The sequence below is a fragment of the Patella vulgata genome, chromosome 4, assembly GCF_932274485.2.
Source record: "Patella vulgata chromosome 4, xgPatVulg1.2, whole genome shotgun sequence".
NCBI classification, from domain to species: Eukaryota; Metazoa; Mollusca; class Gastropoda; family Patellidae; genus Patella; species Patella vulgata.
Window position 1 is genome coordinate 63,706,063 of NC_065882.2, and position 19,693 is coordinate 63,725,755.

General features: G+C 33.7%; 1 protein-coding gene across 2 annotated transcripts in view; it reads left to right on the top strand.

Annotated features, from left to right (window-relative positions):
* The window catches only part of LOC126819470 (uncharacterized), a 107,755-nt gene extending 88,444 nt beyond the window's left edge, over positions 1–19,311 (top strand). For both annotated transcript variants that reach the window (XM_050547511.2, XM_050547512.2), the window contains exons 4-9: positions 1,388–1,610; positions 2,848–2,868; positions 6,712–7,002; positions 7,343–7,366; positions 15,906–15,959; positions 17,408–19,311. In XM_050547511.2, coding sequence (XP_050403468.1) covers positions 1,388–1,610; positions 2,848–2,868; positions 6,712–7,002; positions 7,343–7,366; positions 15,906–15,959; positions 17,408–17,508 — 714 coding nt within the window. In that variant the 3' untranslated portion in view covers positions 17,509–19,311. The remainder of the gene's footprint in view (positions 1–1,387; positions 1,611–2,847; positions 2,869–6,711; positions 7,003–7,342; positions 7,367–15,905; positions 15,960–17,407) is intronic.
* Positions 19,312–19,693: the final 382 nt, after the last annotated feature.

Here is a 19,693-nt window from a genome sequence, read left to right on the forward strand (position 1 = left end):
CGCTAGGGCGCCAAATTCAAAATGGAGGCTCATTTTGGCGGGAAACTAATAAAGGTGTGTAATATATTGAAATAGGTTTTCGGTGGATTATATATCTTAGAAATGTGTAGATTCAGAAATCCGGATAATGCCACCCTGGCACCCTTTAGGAAATTTAATTATTGAAGATGGCCGCCATGAGGCATTTTCTGGTTATTTAGTGGGGTAAAATTCGTGACAGATTTCAAGGTGGGTTCTATAAGAATCCAACGAGCTTAGGTTTTTGTCCTAAAAGTGACGGCTAATTCGACTAGGAGGCCAAATTCAAAATTAAGGCTCATTTTGGCGGGAAACTAATAACGTTCCCTAAAAAGGTGTGTAATATATTGAAATATAGGTGTCCAACATATTCCGACCTAAAGATATTCCAGGTTGAGCTCATATTCAAAATGGTGGTCATATTTGGCGATACATGGCAAAATGTGCCATGACCGAACGAAACGAACTTCAAATCGAATATTTGAATGTCTTCAAGGGTACCAGGGTGGCATCATCCGGATTCTGAATCTACACACATTGAAGATACATAATCCATCAAAAAACGTTAGGTGGACTATATTTCCATGTCAAGGCTTAAAATGGGGTTTAATTCTTATTCATTGGGCTCTCGAAAGTGCAGATCTCAATTTTTATCAAAGACGCAAAATACCCATTTGTATAAAACGAGCATATTCTAATGTAGTGCCGTAATAAATGTTAGATCCATCTTTTGGATTGCACAGATTTTCAAGAACGTTATTTATCTAAAGAATGAATGAATGAAGTGTGGTTTTATGCCACGTTAGCTCCATCTGGGCTATATTGCGCCATTTATCTAATGCTAGGTTTCCACTGTCGGACGATGTGTTACGATAAGGCTGTCCCTATTGAGTCCACGATCTGGTACGTGCTGATACGTTCGGATACATTTCGATACGATCAACAAAAATTTTCTACGACTGACCACAATATGGGATCACCACGATTACTCCACGCTTAAAACCACGATTTCAATCGTAGAGCGAATCGTGATTGTGAGAACCTAGCATAAAGAGATGGACGGTCAAATATATGTAACCTAAGAGACTGTATAATATATTAATTTGAAATATTAGTTTATGAGGTATGTTGTTTTTAAATAGGTTTTTGGTCGTGTTCAACAACCTTTCAGTTTGTACATTTCTTTGTCTTGTAACCTGCCTTTACGTATCTTAAAAAGAGGCAAGGTCCATTAATTACGTGTAACCTGTGTCAAAGTAAGAAACCGTATAAAATATTATTTCAGAAAGTATATTGCTTCTAAACCTGATTTTCTAGTGTCTAATAATCTTTACCCTGTTTACTGTTACACACGTATCTTATTTTTCAGGTGACGTGGCAGAAAGTTGGTGAGGATTTTTTCACAACGATTGGTCGATTAACGTGGGTGAAGAACGATAACATTATGGTGGAACATATCCAGAAAACACCAGAAACAGTGTCAGACTGGAATTTATTAATAAAAAATGTCAAACCGTCAGATGCCGGGTTGTATGAGTGTAAGATAACGGCAACAACCATATTAAAAAGAACAGTTCAGTTAAATGTCATAGGTAAATAATATTAGATATCTTCTGACATAATTCAATAAATGCGATTGATTGAATCTTGTTATAATATTTCAGATTGGGGCGTGTCTGATTGCAGGAACTCTTAATCTATAATCTCTGTTCATAATTGGATTTGTATGACATGTGAATCTGGGGTTGTACATAAAAAGAAACAATACGAACTTCCTTGCTGAAACTATTTTCATGGTTTCGATTTTTTCATTTTTAATATTAAAAATAGTTTTGTCATAGTATTTCACCACTTATGCAATTAATGTAATGGATCGTTTCACGACTTTTTACTTTTTTATTTCATTCTTTTGATCACAAAACTAAAATCACCACTTACACTCCTCAGATAATATATTTTAAAAAAAGCTATGTAAGATAATACGGATCAACACCACATGAACGTCTTTTAAAGGGACAATAACACTCTTGCTGACTTGACAGCTCCAGAAAATAAAAAATAGCCTTATCCTAAGTACTGATGTGTTAGTGTCCTACCTGTTGTGTAAATTATCCATTAAATCCTATTTTACTTGTCCAGAGGGTTCAAAAATATTTTAAATCCAAGTCACATTTGAAAAGCTTTACGTCAGGCTTTTCAAATCATTTAGTTGAATTTTTCCAATTTTTTAAATTAGGTGTGTTAAGATGAAATTTGTATCATCAATTAATTAGAATATTGTAAAATAGTACAATTTGTTGATCAGAATAAAGATTGGGACATATTATTCAGTTACAACAAGAGTGGTATTGAGCCTTTAAATTTGATATTTGTTCCCGATAAATGGAGAACAGAAAAAAAATATGAATAAAAATGGGCCAATGCAATCCATTACTTTTTTTGTAACTTTTCAAAAGAAAATAATTTTACACTATAATAGCGGAAAGAAACCAGTTTAAAGAGTTGATGTAATAATACTTCGTTAAATATCAATTATATTTTTCTTTAGTGTAGATTTTGATATAAAAAATGATGTCCTTAATGTAGTTTACGGTTTATATTTGCTTGAAAACAATTCGGTTGTTCAATATCAGTGTTTAGACATCACGTGTATGATAAGACAAACTGTATAAGGTGGTTGTGGTGGTTCCATGTTTCAGTGTTCGAGACACCTGTATATGAATTATCACAATTTAACAATTTAATTTATACACCCTTAATCACCCATTATATATATTAATTCTATCTCCTCTAATTCAAATTTCTTATCTTTTTCTTCTTCCTATATAGGTCCTCCCCTCCACAAATCAGGTAAGGGTCGCTTTTCTTTTTTTAATTTCTAAATAAATGCCACATTTCAGATATAATTTGATAATTCTCAATAACCGATGTGTCAACAAGGTAAATGTAACAGAGCTTGAAATTAGCAACACCAATCAAGCTTCTTAGTTATTCATTAAGAATAAAGCATGTCCCTTGGAGACGACGTGGAGTCTTTTACTTCCGGGTGTAGTTGTCGATTGATTTACATTGAATACTCGAAGCAATTCTTACTGCTAATCGCCTCTGCGTCTTTTTCTTTATTTCAATCCAGTCTAAATGAGAAAAGTAGCCACCGATATCTTTCAGAAATACTAATCAATTGAAATCAGCACAATAGCGCCATTGTCTGTGTTCTTAGACAAGACATCTGCTTTCCTGAACCTGTCATAGTCTTAAAGGACATGATCAAATGCTATGATGTGCTAATTACAAGATGCATTATGTAAGAGTTATAATCGTTTAAAAATAGATAATGAAAATGAATATATTTCAGTCAAATTATTTTATTCTGGGCGCAGTTACGAGTCTTTGAAGGTATGACGACATAGTCTCGATTGTCAAGTACTATTGCAACGATAATAAAAAAGTCTCAATTATCGATATTTAAAGGAGCTAAGTCTCTAACTCAGTATTTACCATCATATTCGAAATTAGAATTCAATATTCATCAATATTGATGTTGTTATCATGCTGTGAAACTATAAGATCCTAATATCCAATATTTAATACATAATTAACATTTTATAATCAGTACACGAGTCGCGTACCTGATGGTTTCGGGTGCCATTTTTGTAATGAACAAACAACAACATTTCCCACAACACAATGTGGAAGTAATAAAGGCTTTATCACAAACGACAAAATAATAATTTAAAAAATGTGTAGAATGCACCAAGTTTGAGTAAACGACTGCCGTTTAATTTGAACTTTTCATGTATTTCAACGAACAAAATTAGAAAATACAATTTTTTCACAAATTGAATATAAATCACTTAAAGTAGCTAAGTCTCTAACTCAATATCATCCAAAATCTTCAACATTGAAAACACCATTTATTTGTCAAATTAAATCAACATTCATGTTGTGATCTTACCGGAAAAAGATGGGCTTTTGATATCCAATATTTAAGACAAAATAAACATTTTACCATTGGTACACGAATCGTGTACCATGAAGGCGCTTCAGCCCCAGTTGTAACAAGAGACTCGAGGGACGAGGCTAGACACATTGCACCAAATCAAACGGCGTATGTAGACTGGAATAACCAGACGCTAGAAATTTGCAATCGCTTGAGACCGCTGGCTTATTTCGCCGAACATAACTGATTTGAAATTGGAGTAAAAACGGAAACCATTGAATGTAAATCAGTTTATATACATTCATATTACAGTATTATATGCGTTGCGACCCAAATGTTAGCGATTTAGCTCCTTTAACATACATTCATATTACATTAATATGTGCTTTTAGAACCGTTTTGTCTATTTCAGCCCCCCCCCCCCAAAAAAAAAAAAAATTAAATTAGATCCATACGCCTTTAAATTAAATTATTAAATAGCTGTGTGTTTTAATCCGTCAACATTTACAACCACCCAATGATCTAGGCTTCTCATGTGAATTAATGTATTAATGATAATTTACATAAAACTTGAGGCCAAGAGAAAGACATGCAATAGGAAAATTTAGCTCTTACATAGTGCATCTTTAAACTCGTGTTTTGCGCCTAAGAATAAATGCATGTTCTGCTACAACGCCCAAACATGAAATTATTCTGGTATTTAATATTACCAAGCATCTCAAGTCGCAAATGCGGATTATAAACAATCCTGATATTAATTTTTGAAGGCTTTCAAATGAGTAGAAAACTACGTAATGAAACCTTACTTTGAATCTGTAGAATGTTTACTAGGTTTTGACAACAAATGTTCGTCCTTACAACTGATCAAACAAACCCAGCATGTTTGTAAGAATATAATCATAAGCGATCACCATGTTTTAATGACAGGAATCATATCTCGAAACAAACTAACGCATTGCTGTGGTTTTCAATAGGGTCAATGATTGTAATTGCAACTAATCAAATAGTCTAAAATACGCTGGTCTAGAATAACATGACACCAATGTACGAACCTATTGAAATATGGACATGTGTTAGTGTGCTAGAATATACATTAACCTCGCTCCGCTGTGCATATTTGTATATTAAATGAAACATCGTAGTAGATGATTTAATGTTCTTCGTGCAATAAGATAGCCACGGTATTCCAAGATAAAAAAAAATTCACCGACAGATACGTTTGTTTTGGATGGATACAAGTTTTTCGAGTCATGGCCGCCCATGGACAAAAGTACGATAATTTGTTGTTGGTTTTTTTTTGTATCCCGCCTTTCGAAGAACCAGGGAACTGTTAAATTGGATTCGTCCGTCTGTCTGTCCGTCACACATTTTGGGACATAATAACCCTGCTTCTAATTGAGTTCGAACTTGGTGTAGGTGTTTATTAGGTCAATCCCTTGACGGAGTTCGAAGATAACCATTTTCTGCTAAGAGTAAGCAGAGATAAACAATTTGATTGGTTGATGCTTTGGGACACGATAACTTTAGTTCTACTTAAGTGAGAGTTATGAAACTTGGTGTATAGTTTCATTACATCAATACCTTGACTTAAGTTCTATGATGAGCAATTTCTGCTCAGAGTAAGCAGAGCAATAAGCAGTTTGATTGGTCGAGACTTTGGAACATAATAACTCTCATTCTAATTGAGCTAGAATGTTCACACTTGGCGTAGGTGTTTTATTAGGTGAATGCCTTGATGGAGTTCGAAAATGAGAATTTTCTGCTTAGAATAAGCAGAGATAAGCAATTTTATTGGTTGATGCTTTGGAACACCATAACTTTAGTTTTAATTAAGTGAGAGTGAGGACACTTGATTGGCCGATACTTTGGAACACAATAACTCTTCTAATTTAGCTAAAGTGTTCAAACTTGGCGTAGGTGTTTATTAGGCGAATTTTCTGCTTAGGGTAAGCAGAGATAAGCAATTTGATTGGTTGATGCTTTGGGACACGATAACTTTAGTTTTAATTAAGTGAGAGTGAGGACACTTGGTGTATAGTTTTATCACATCAATACCTTGACTAAGTTCGATAATAAGCCCTTTCTGCTCAGGGTAAGCAGAGCGATAAGCAATTTGATTGGTTGAGACTTTGGAACACAATAACTCTCCCTCCTTCTAATTGAGGTAGAATTTTGAAACTTGGTGTAGGCGTTCATCAGGTGAATGATTTGATCAAGTTTGATGATAAACATTGTCTGCTTTGGGGCACGATAACTTTGGTTTTAATTAAGTGGGAATGATGAAACTCCGAGTATAGATTCATTATATCATTACCTTGAGTAAATGCGACGATGAGAACTTTCTGCTTGGGCTAAGGAGAGATAAGCAATTTGATTGGTCAAGACTTTGGAACATAACAACTCTGCTTTTAATTGATGTAGATGTTCATTAGGCGAATGTTTTGACTGAGTTCAATGATTGCCATTTTCATTGGTCGATGCTTTAGGATAAGATAACTTTGATTCTATCTGATAGAGATTGATTAATCTTAGTGTATAGTTGATAATCAGTTTGATTGCTTGATACTTTTGAAAAAAATAAATGTGCGATAAATTAATACGTGTCATCTATTTATTTTTGGGATTTCGGCTGGGGACATCAGCCTCATCCTTGGCATGTTTTTTCTTATTTTAGCCTTTTCCTCGGAAATTTCTACACGCTGTAAAACCATTCAGATCTGACATTATAACAACCATGTTTCTATTTTTTGCAGGGATTTCTGTACAAGGTAAAGAATATGTGGAGCATGGAGAGTCTATTGTGTTAGAATGTAATGCGACAGGTGGAGCTCGCATACCCGATGACATTGATTGGTTTAAAAACGGAGATAAAATAGATTCACATAAATACAGTAATATAATGGTGACAAAATACAAATCGCTAGAAAACAGAGCCTTCATCAGTCATTTAATTATAGACAGAAGTACGAAGGACGATACAGGCACCTATATCTGTAGAAGTTCCTTGGATGAAATAAACAAAAAGACTGTTACTGTTTTAGTTGGTGAGCTTCACCTCAATCATGTCATCATTTGGAAATGAATCAATCGACTTGCATGATATGTTTAATTCAAAACGATTTCTACATATAGAAGCTACTGCATCAGCAGACGCACCGCATTAGTGATAAGATTCAATTAGGGAATCATTTTATAACAATGGTTTTGTTAGGCAAAGCCTATTCAACAATTTCAGTTCTTTGTCATTGAAATTGTATCTTTTCGTCAGCCATTGGCAGATATAATTTATTATCAGTTAAATTGACCTTGAAATATAACTTAAACATAGAGATTAGATTACACTTGTCATCATGTGTTTTTATTTTATTTTATTTTATTTTTCAGCCGATTCTTCAAATGTTAAAAGAGGTGAGTTGTAATCTTTCTTATATAGTTGTATGGAAAAAAATTGGTTTGATGACGACTAATTCTTTACACTTTATATTGTACCTGAGTGACATTATAATAGGTTAGATTTACGGAACAAACACATGGGTTCGATGCAAAACCAAACGCAGAAGCATTTAAACCAGTCTCGACTGTTGTGCTTCAGATGTAGTCCGACGACCTAATGCAACTTTAAAATGATGGCCCTGAGACATGTCTAAGTATTACTTAGCGGGTAGCTAATGGTTCAGACAATAAAGTGACTAATTGATTATGTGATGCTTCGGGCATTTAGGTTGTACTGGGTAAGAAAAGGAGCGGGAGCAGAGCAAACAAAATACAAGAGCCTAAGTTCTGGGGACTGTTCCGTAAAGGTTGTTCCACACTAAATAACGATTGTCACGCAAGTCACACCCCCCCCCCACCCCTCAAGCCAAGTGTTGTGTTGTAGTTACCACTTTAATCTTTGTCATCGCTTGTATTTAGTTCTTGCTTTCCGAATTTAGATAGTGTGGCAACTGTAGCGCATGGCATTGAGATGTTGGGTGTAATAGGTCTGTTTTCAATAGATTTAATAAACCATCCGACTAATGTTGGGCATTTTCCACGGTGATGTGTGTTAAAAGGCTTTCACTGGATGGCACATAATACATAACTAGCCAACCACATTAAATAAGAGTCGAATTCGATCTTGTATTTGGAGGATCCGCTACTGATAGACATTGAAAGTTTAAGAAAGTGTCTCTTTGACTATCGATGTGTCGACGAACCATTATGCTTGCTTATACGTAAATCATGTACAAAGTATTTTATCTCTACAATTTTCTGCAATACAAGACATTCTTCAATCTTGTTCTGTTTTATTGAATGGTATATATATTTCATCCTGGATAATGACTAACATTGTATCACGTGGTCGAATAGAAATCCATATTTATGCCATTGTTATATATATGTATATATTTCTCACAAAAGGCGCAGTCAGAAATATATTTCCGTGTGGGTCTAGGGTTCCAATAGACAAGAACGCTTTAATTGATATATTCGCATTGATATAATATTCAGCTACGCATTATCAATAATTTCATGTTCTATACTATACGGCGTGTCACACATTCCTCTCTAATTCAAAATGTGTGCGACTTACCGCCCCTTTTATTTGTATATATGAGAGTTGGTCTCTTTACGCCACAATCCTACAGATATCATTCTTCTTGATTGCATGTTGCATGCTGAATATGTTTTATCTTGTCTCGTGTTGCAGATTATTCTCAGATTATTTTCATCAGCATAATTAGTCCATTTGGGATGTCGAAATGTCAAATTATATACTACACGTGCATGACATGTGCATGTCTGTGTTCAATATGTTTGTTTTAAGTTTGTATACAAACGTATTCATCTAGTTTTATACATATTTTATTTCCTGTTTGCTGATTTTGTCAGTATTATACAAACAATAATTTAATCTGTGTGCAAATCTTGAAGCAACACTCATGGATTAAAAAGATTTTCAGTTCATTAAGTCTGTATGTGAGCCAAGGTGGTTTGGGAAGTGTGGCGGCACTGGCTGACTAAAAAGAAAGTCGCTGGTTCAACCCCGGTGTAGGCCAAGATAGTTCCTCTTGATTTTCGAATATGATTTCCCCTTTTCAACTGGTCTATGATGGATTAGATGCAGGTCCCATGTACAAATTGCTAGTGCACACCAAAGATCACTGAGCAGCTGGAATTCCAAACTCCTCATATCACACTGCATGACGTATGGTCTTCTTCATTTCCCGGTTAGTTCAGATATGCAAGACGTAATCCCATTGATTGCCATTTACAGTTAGTCAAGGACTGAGATCAATGACTCTTGACAGAAAATGTCTTTAAAACTATTATTGTTATGACATATCAAGCTTGTCAATTACTGATTTATAACGACGTCCTCTCCTCTAGCCATAGACAAGCTGAATTGAAGATTAGTAGTACAGGTCAAATTGCATCATGCATTGCCATTGTAGTAAGAATATCACATAATACCTTCCCGCTATTTACACTGGGGCGCGATAAAACGTAAAATATCAGGTCCTGGTCTAGGCCAGATAAAATTAAATGTGCCCAATTACACTGTCAGAGCCAAAGCCGTTATATCTAGTTCATTTAAAGACAAGTTAATTAAAGAATGGTCATGAAATAGGGCCTACAGTTCCGGTCACTACTAAAAGCACGCGCATATACAATGAAATAACCGGGAAAGACTCAGTTGCCATTTGCACTACAAAACATTTAACCTAATCATAGTAGATCCCGGGTTTAGAAAACCTCGCATCGGTGGGTTTGTTCTAGTCAGGAAAGCGTACGTTACGACCCGTTTCAATTACTGTAAATTTTCCGCAACGGTTCCAGGTCCAAACAAAGTAAACGACCAACTTTCGTAGTTTAAATGAGGTTTGACTTTGATTCCTACACTGAATGAGGGATGTCTGAGGTGTTTCATCAACGTGTAGCTGTAACCGACACAGTTTAGGATGTACCACGTACATTCACTATTCTAGTATTCCCTCTATTCTTGAAACCATTTATGAATAATTTACGACGTAGGTTCGCTATTTGACCATTTTGAACAATGATAGAAGCATTCAAATGAAAACCGTTTTGAATGAAATGAATCTATCTGATGAATACTGTCCGGGTTTAATCAAGCAGTCTGCTCAAGAAGACGAGATGCATAAAATCATTTCTATAAAACCCGTTTTACACATGATCGGTGGCAACGTTTTATACGGTTTACGTGAGAAAATTCCTGCCATATCACTCAATTCAATTTATTTTTATATTAAAGCCGTCTTCGGGGTAGAGGAGATAATGTGTAAACGCAAACTCTGATGATTGAAAAATGCAATTGGCTAGAATTGAGCTTAACAAGCAATTTCTGTCAAAGCGGCCTTGTTAATGTCTATTTTAACTAGCTATTTAGTTGGTTTTCAAACGAATGAAATTTCTGAGCCACAAAACACTTAGAAACCAATCTAACAAGACAGTTAGTAGAAGATAAGTTTCGTGTAAAAAATAACAAATAATATTTCGAATGTTTATTTCCACGTAGCATCGATGTTTTTGTCCTGTAATTCTGACACCCATTACAAGGAAATTTGTTCTGGATTGTGTATTAGGATGATCAAGATCGGCATTACTGGTGATTACTTTAAATGCTTTTTTTCTAATCTACAAATATTTTGAGAGTGTTTATTCGAAATTTAAAGATTAGTTGGATATGGCGACTTAAAGGAGCTAGACCTCCAACCCAATATTTTCCATAATATTCGAAATTAAAAACACAAATTATAATTCAATATTGGTGAATTTCAATCTATATTGATGTTGATATGTTGCCGTGAAACTATGCTGATTACACTATTTTGCCTTATTACACTATTTTGCCTATACCGTTTTTTTAGGACTTCGAATTTTGTCTAATGGTTTGGATTGTTCGTACTTGGTTTTATTTTATCCTAAAATCCAATATTTAAGACACAGTGAGCATTTTAAAAACAGTACACGAGTCATTGTGGGCACCAAAGGAACGAACAAAGAAAACATATCCTACTTCAAAATGAGAGAGTAATTAGTAATGCCTGATTAAAAACGATAAAATAATAATAATAAAAACGTTCAGAATGGACTAATTAGGCGTACGACTGTTTGCGTATTTCACCGAACATACATGTAATTGATTAGAAATTACAATAAACTAAAATTAAATATAAATCATTTTACATACACTCATATTATGTTAATATGTGCTTTTAGACCCATATATGGTTCCAAAGAATAGAGCAATACACCCTTTAAATAAGTTGCCCATTTCTAATATAAAATACACCTTTCAGTGGTTTCGTTATTAAGTCAATCTGCTTAGATAGTTAAGCAAGTGTCTCATCATATAAGACAGCTTGGGCCTTTGGGTATAAGATCAAGTTATTCTCGGGATTTATATGACATAGAATGACACAGGCTAGACCGAGCTAACCTCGACATTTCTTATAATTTATAACTGAATATACCATTGAAGATCCAAAAGTCTTCATTTATCTGCAATACATGAACACATTGTTCATTTTCAGTATTTGTTGAAAAAAATACTTAGACAAAATAAGGTGCTAGCTTTCTGCAACAGCCGCGGTAATGAAGACGGGTATACACCATAATGCGTTTTAATGGAAGGAATGTTGCACGGGTTGCACTTATTCTGATTTCCATCTGGAGCGGGTCTTCAACGGCCTTCCAAAGGTATACACAGGATCCTGTTTTCTTTCCATCTGAACTGCTAAACGCTTCCTAGTTGATCCATAGTTGTCGAATCCAGACGTAATGCAGTATTGGTTACTGAGTGTTAGTAATTTCCCAGATAAAAGCTTTACGTGAAGTCAATTCATTTGAATATTCTCGTCAACGACTTAATCCGAAACCGACATGGTGGAGCGAAGACGATCATTCATTTTTCAAGCATTTCCTATTAAAAATGGAAGTAACCTAGGTCAATAAGATTATTCGCCCGGAAACAACGAAATAAAAGATGTTATATGTCACGAAAAGGGGCAACGAACCTCGCATATAATTAATTCTCAAATAATTATGATGATCAACGGGTTAAACACACATAGCATGATCTTTAATTGATCTTTTATCAAGCGATATAAAATATTGGCAAAATGATATTGTTCAATTTTCTTCTACAAATATAAAGAAAATGTTATTTTTATTAACGCGTAAAAGACATTTTGTTATAAACCAGAAAATACTAGTATAACGTTCTTCCATTATCTCAAAATAAATTTCACCTATAGATATCAATTACATCTGTATGTGCAGAAGCTTTTAAGCTTTCACGTCATGACATTTTGTTTATGATAATTTCTTGAGAAGGTACACGCGCTGCTGAGAACAAGTACTGTTATGTTGTGTGCTACAATTAAAAGAGAATGTCTGATAATGAAGCTTTAAGGCAGCAAATATATTTCTTTATGATTAGATGTTTCGCTCTGATCTGTCTTGGTTGATCTACCCATTTGTTATCAAAGGCCCAGATGAAAATAACCATGTATAAAAATGGTTCATATTACGGTATTATTTATAGTCTGTCTTTCTTATTTCACACCTCAAAATTAAACCATTGAACAGAAGGTCGATAGATAATTCGTCACCCGTCTACAGTCAGCTAAGATTAAAATCTAAAACCACTTTAGCTAAAACCTGAATAAAAGTCGACAACCTTTACTCAGAACTTTGAAACATTCATTTAACTTGGAACAATGTAACACTGAGAAGTGTACTTGTGAAGTTAAATTCTGTGTATTATTTTGTAGTTTCATTTCTTTATCGTTTTAATTTGGTAAACTGATCAACTGTTTTCACAAGGACAAAGAAGACTTGTAATTAAGAATTTTCACGGCTTCATATCCAATTTCCCCCGAATGGCAACTAAATTAACATCCTTCGGGCCTTTTACATCTTCATCTGCGGCGCAAGCCAATTTATAGAAGACATACACCACGCAAGCAACTGCATGTACCCTTATGTCATATCAGCAGTCTAGGAAAACTTACCAAGTTAGTCCCAAGTTGAATGATAACCAGCCAAGCTTTAGATCGAGGGTTGGTTTAATTGTCGACAAGTAGCGACGTATTGTTTTATTTGCCATAATATGCGAAATAATGAATATCAGTAAAATTGATTTCTATTTATGTCAAATGTTGATGTTCTATGTCATGTGCACGGAGTAACGTTTTATAGTATTATTTGTTAGATGATATTTCCATATTGATGTCATTTTTTTACGATTTCACTTTAGAATATTTTTGTTTAAAGAATATTTTGTATGTTGGTACCATGGGTTGGAAACGTTCTGTATTAAACAAAGTTCTTAATACAAAGACTGTATGTGACAAATTGTAAGGGGTAAACAAAGACAAAGTGTCTATAAAAAGAAAGAAAACCGAACAAATTTAATAGTAAAGTAGCTTGCTAAATGGGGCAACTGTCAAATAACATAATTATGACACATTCATATATATAACACCAGTTACTCGCAAGTTTATTTCTGGTGACGCCTCGATGAGGGTTGCCTCCTCTTTATCAAGCAAAGATGTACTTGCGGTTCTCTGTACAGTATTCAGATTGGTAGTTCATGAATATCCTCTATCTCCATATGTGATTCAACATGGTTACCGGATTCTTACAACAAATAATTAGTCCTTAGATATAACTGGGACCGTTAAATGCATATGTATTTTTGTTTGTTTTAATCGGTAACGACAAAAAAAAAATACAATAAACTTGTTTTTCACTAATACTCTTGAATTTTGATAACTTGCACAAATTGCTTAGTAGAGCAAACTAAAATTTCATTATGTCTGATCTAATGACAACATCTTGAAATAAATTGAAAGTTACGTTTTAGCGTTTAACTGGAATTAGGCGGCTAAATATAATTTACTCCTTTTTTTCAATTCATTTTCTAGCATATATATCATTTGTTGAGAAATTGTAAAATAATTTCAACAGACATCTCAATCACACAGTTTGAAACAGAATCGCGCCTATTGCTCAAAATAATGAAAAAAATGTCATGCTATATTAAAAGATGTAGTTATATGATTTGTTTTCGGTTTACTATTTAATCTTGAAAACTATGACCTTGTCTGACCGCCGAAATGATAGATGGTATTCTAATATAATAACCGTCCATTGTTTACGATTATTTATTGTTCTCTTTAATATCTGATTCTAAAACTCATCGACCATTAAAAGCACGACAAGTTTGGGTAGTTTACATAATTTAAAGTAGCTAAGTCTCTAACTCAATATCATCCAAAATCGTCAACAATGAAAACACGAATTATTTGTCAATTTAAATCAACGTTGATGTTGTGATCTTACCGGGAAAAGGTAGGCTTCTGATATCCAATATTTAAGACAAAATAAACATTTTACAATTGGTACACAAATCGTGTACCATAATGCGTTTCAGTCCCATTTGTAATATACTCCACAAGTCATGTCAAACAGTGACGTCATATTCTTATCTGGAGAGCATGTTCAATAAATACTATCGGTGTAGACTGGAATAACCAGGCGCAAATGATTGCCATTCGATTGAAACTCATGGGGGTATTTCGCCGAACATAACTGATTTGAAATAGCGTAAAAACGGAAACGATTGAATGCAAATCAGTTATAAACATTCATATTACAGTATTATGCCTTGTGACCCATTTGTGTCAACTTCTAGGTCCCAAATATTAGCGATTTAGCTGATCTAAAGGACATGATTGGCATTTAATATTTCGCCACGTTGGTCATTTTGAGACTAACATGCCGTATACGGCAGCGTGCCGATCAACCACCACAGCCCCACCTCGCCCCATCAACTACATGGGCGTAAAGATGTAACCATTTAGTTTTATCTATTAATGTATCTGGATGTAGCAACACTTGTACGCACATAGCTATTTAGCAAACTTCTAAGGATAAATATTGAGTTTCTTGTTGTATATCGACATGCGTAACATTGGACTGACAAGAATTGCCTTGCCTTAAATCTTTACAATCCCTTATCAAACAATTTGAGACGGATCAGTTCCATCACATTGCAGGAAGTTTTGAAGGGGGGCAGGGGACTTGGTAAAGAAGTAATTCTACTCCTTAAGGTACCATTTAAACCCTTTAAAACATACGTACTTTAAAATTTATTTTGAAATAGCGGACATGCCTATAACATATATTAGGGACTGCTGATTCATGTTAGTTAAAGTGATGCCAATGCCAACATTCAATTTCTGTAGTAAAATACGTATTTGTTCATTTTACTTCAGAATGTTACTTGTCTTTAAGGATTTCAAATATGTCATAAAAATGTTTATTATTCATTCTATATTCATTGTTTATATATTCATTAAGTAAATTAAGGGAATAGTCACATGCAATTTCATAGTTTATACTTTATTATCCTGTTGGCTTACTGGGATTTTGTTTGTAAAAAAAAATATGTCCTCTGGCAATGTCAGTATAAGGTAATGCTTTTCTTAATGTGAAACTATCCCTTTACAAACTGTAAAGATTCCATGAACAAATAAAATGGACAATTTTTGTATCTTACAAGTGAAACTGGTGCCATATTTTTTGCTCCAATGTGGCGGAAATTCAGCATTTATATTTTCAAAACGCAACAAAACCATTTCGGGTTGAAATGAATTCATTCTCTTTTTATATGCCTACATTAAAATACTGTATTTTGTCGCAAAGTCTGCCTAAGGACAGAGGTTATCCTTCGATTACACATGAGACTAAATTTATCATCGGATTGACATCTTTATGGACTGCACGGACGACTTAGCTAACATATTCTCATGTTTTGTTCCCTTTCAACCTATCGTTTCAAAAATTGAAGATATAAAATTGTCCATTTTTTACGTCATAATACTTAATATCGTTATCCATTTATTTACACTATGGTTATGTCCGGTCTTTACAGAACACGGAAGTAGTAAATCAGGGTCATCGAGGACACACAGACATCCTGAACACAGTTAGTTTACTTTCATTTTACTTTCATTAAATAAATATACACAGAATTAAAGATTGTATAACTCATATACTCTTACATTGTATTTCAGTGTTTTTGATTCTCATATCAAACCAGTATTTGATAAATTCACTCGTGTTTGCTAAACTCATCAAACAGGTTGTTTTATATGAAATGTATTGACAGAAATACTTACACGCTGGCAATAAAATATTTTTCGTGAAAGAGCTATTTGTATCAATTTAAACATGCGATAATACATGTATGTCCATGTAGATCCTATGGTGGTTATTAGATCAGCTAAATATTTAAAGTGCGATTATTCGTAAAATTAAGTAGAACTTAATTTCATAAATTCGCATTCTGGCGTAATGTAAGGATATACTTAAGGCCAGGGTCGGTTAAGCATGCATGGGACCCAGGCTGTAAATGTCACTGGGGCTCTGGCATCGACAGTGAAAAGGGTGCATAGTGTCTGTCACACAAATGCAATTCGTATGTCAATGTGTATGCCTTGCCGTAGCTGTGACAATGATATACCCCCTTATCAAACTATATAGGTAACAAAGAAATGACGTATTTATTTATGGTACAATTGTTTTTAGAACTAAATTGGAGGCCCCTTTAATATTGGGGTCCTGGACTGTAGCCCAGTCAGCCCCCTCCTCATTTCGACCCTGCTCAAGTTACTTTAAATACGAATGTGCTCACTCCCAAGTATCACTTAATTCTTGTTATGTTTTGTTTGTTATGTAATGAATTAGAACATAAACTGATTTATAAAACAGGGTTTTTTTTATAATAAATGTATATGTACCAACTTCTGCTGTAAGCTGATTTATGCTGATAAGTGAATATTTTGTTTATATGAAAGTTTTTATTTAACATTAAATATATCAGGTTGATGGAAACCAAACTACTAACAAATATTTGGCATTTTACTGCATCTTGCTATTATTACATCACGTGTTTATTAACGAGACTTGGTGAGACTTGAGATAAATCTGCCGAGTGAAACATCCCGCTACCATATTACTGATTATTATCACGTGAATGCCAGCATGAGCCTTGTTTGATTAAATGATTTTCTGCTGTGAAAATAGACCCAACGAACCGAGTTTCATATCATTTTTTTTCTCTTTACATTATGACATTCGATGTATAAATTCAATGCAGAATATTACTAATCGTAATTAGAAAGGGTATCAAGTTGCCAAAGAAAACGGCAATGTTGTTCATGTCGAACACCCTAGTAACAAAAACATACCTTTGTAAAAGGAATTACATTGCATGGACTGGTTATATTATCTTATGTAAAGACGACATTCATTTATAATAATTATATAATTATTATATTATCATCTCACTATGATCATCAGTACTAAATTAACTGAATAGTGTATCCCCAATAGAAATATGTGTCATGTATTTTGTGTCTTTCTTTTTCGCAGGAACCGCCAGTTCTAATAGCTCTACCAGAGTTACTGCCATTTTATTGGTGTATATGTTATCTATTGTGACGTCATCAGGATATTTGTACAGTGGTTCTTGATACTAGCAAATAGGATCGAAGATGTGCCTTCAAAATATATAGTCAAGACGTGATTAACCAGTGATAGTGAGCAAGCTGAATATAAATAAATGCTGTTAACCTGTTGATCGAGACTACAATTATTGTTCATATTTTGAACTAACCAACGAGAGTGTTTTGAGAATGTTTAAATGACATCATTAAGTTATTTAAATGAAATACCGTGAATACTGTTAATTGTTTATATTTTCGCAAATATTGAGAACTGTACTTATATACCCCAAATCTAATAAGTTTTCATCTGACGGTACATATAAGAATATATAGGAGAATATATGAATATGACGGGTTTAATAATATATGTATGTATATATATGTAAATACTACTTTACTAGGACAACTTGATTTTTTGAAAATTCAAAAAGAATTATTGTGTGTGTTTTTCTATCGTTTTGTATCGTTGGAGATTGACATCTGCCTGTTTGAGGTTACATCATTGAATTTTCGGAAATATGTTTTCCTTATATACCATCAACCTTATATGTAACAAACTATACTGTATGAGAAGATAATGGTTATGTGTGACGCCCAAACCTATTTGTTGTGAACATGTTGTGAACAGTGTTACATATTAATAACATAGCTATGGAATGCTAGGACACAAATGACCCACAATAACGAAATTATAAATAGTGTGCTAAGCCTTATAGTATGCACTGAACAATTGGCATTGATATAGGAAATAGCACATATTGCTAATTGCGATGTTGTCATTGCTAAACTTGATGCACCTAACATAATCTGTTGCATCAATGTTGTAAGCATTTCACATTTGCTTTTTAAAATTGGTCATCTTTTCTGTAATATATTTCGACATATTTTCTATTGATTCTCAATTTCCAATGTATAACAGTGGATCCACAAACCCATAATTGTTTTTATTACGTATTACAATATACTCACGCAATATAACATTATATAAGTAATTTTGTTGGTTTTTTTAAAGACATATCAACAGTTTCACATACCTCATCCTTGTGGATAAAAGTGTTTATCGTGTAACATTCTTGAAATTCACCATTTTACAAGGAATACAGTAGCAAGAAGAAACAAAGAACGTGTTAAAATTAGCATTTGTCATCGATCACAAAGCGTCAATCTCCAGCACCCGTATTGCATTTTCCAATTTAATTATTACTGCCATTTCATCACCGACAAATTAGTTGGCCAAGAGGCTTTTTGATATTTTCATTTCAAAGTTTTTAGACTAACTAGACATTTTGTTTAAAATTGTTTTTCCATATGCAAGATGTGTTTGTAATTCTAAACCTACAAAATAGTTGAGTTAAATTGCACTTATTAATAAATACGACGATTATTAGCTACCAATTGAATATAACCCTTTTTGATTAGTATTGTTGATTAATTTATTGAGATGTAAATTATATGTCAACTAAGTGTCATTTAGTTTGATACTGTAAAGCGAGAAAGTAATTGTACACATTTTACAATGCATGAAATAATAATGACCCCATCCATGGGCACTTTTATTTTATTGCAACACAAGCAGCTCAAGCCCGGCCGACTTCTATTTCGCATCACTGTGCATTTCACAATAATATATTGTTGATGACGATTCTTGCTTTACAGTATTATGTACATTGCCTAGTGTCATTTTAAATATCATGAGAACCTTTTGATGGTTGTGATTGGTCGTATGGAGATAAATTGTGTTAATTTGTATGTTTTATTTTGTAAATATGAATATTATATATAAAGATTTGATGTATTATTAAATATGTAAAATAAAATGTCGTAGATCCACCCAAGAAATAATGTTTACATTTCGGTATGTTTTGAAATGGGTTCTTAATGGACGATCATGTAACCGATCTACAGTACTTCGGATTGAATTTTGAGGGTTTTCTGACAAAGGAAATATTGAAATGCGAGCAACAGTTGGAAGTAACCGGTATGAAAACAACGGTATTACCTTTTAAACATCAATATTAAATTCATTTAGGCAAAAGAAACAAATACACGTGTTTACGTCACTTGATCAGATTGGGTAGAATTATCTGAACTAAAAAATTAATCCTTAAATAATTACATCGACACTTGCATTCTCAAGTCTTTGTTTTTAACACTCGAGCTTAATTTCTGAGTAAGGTTCTGGAAAATGATGCAGATTCGAAGCTTTGTAAAT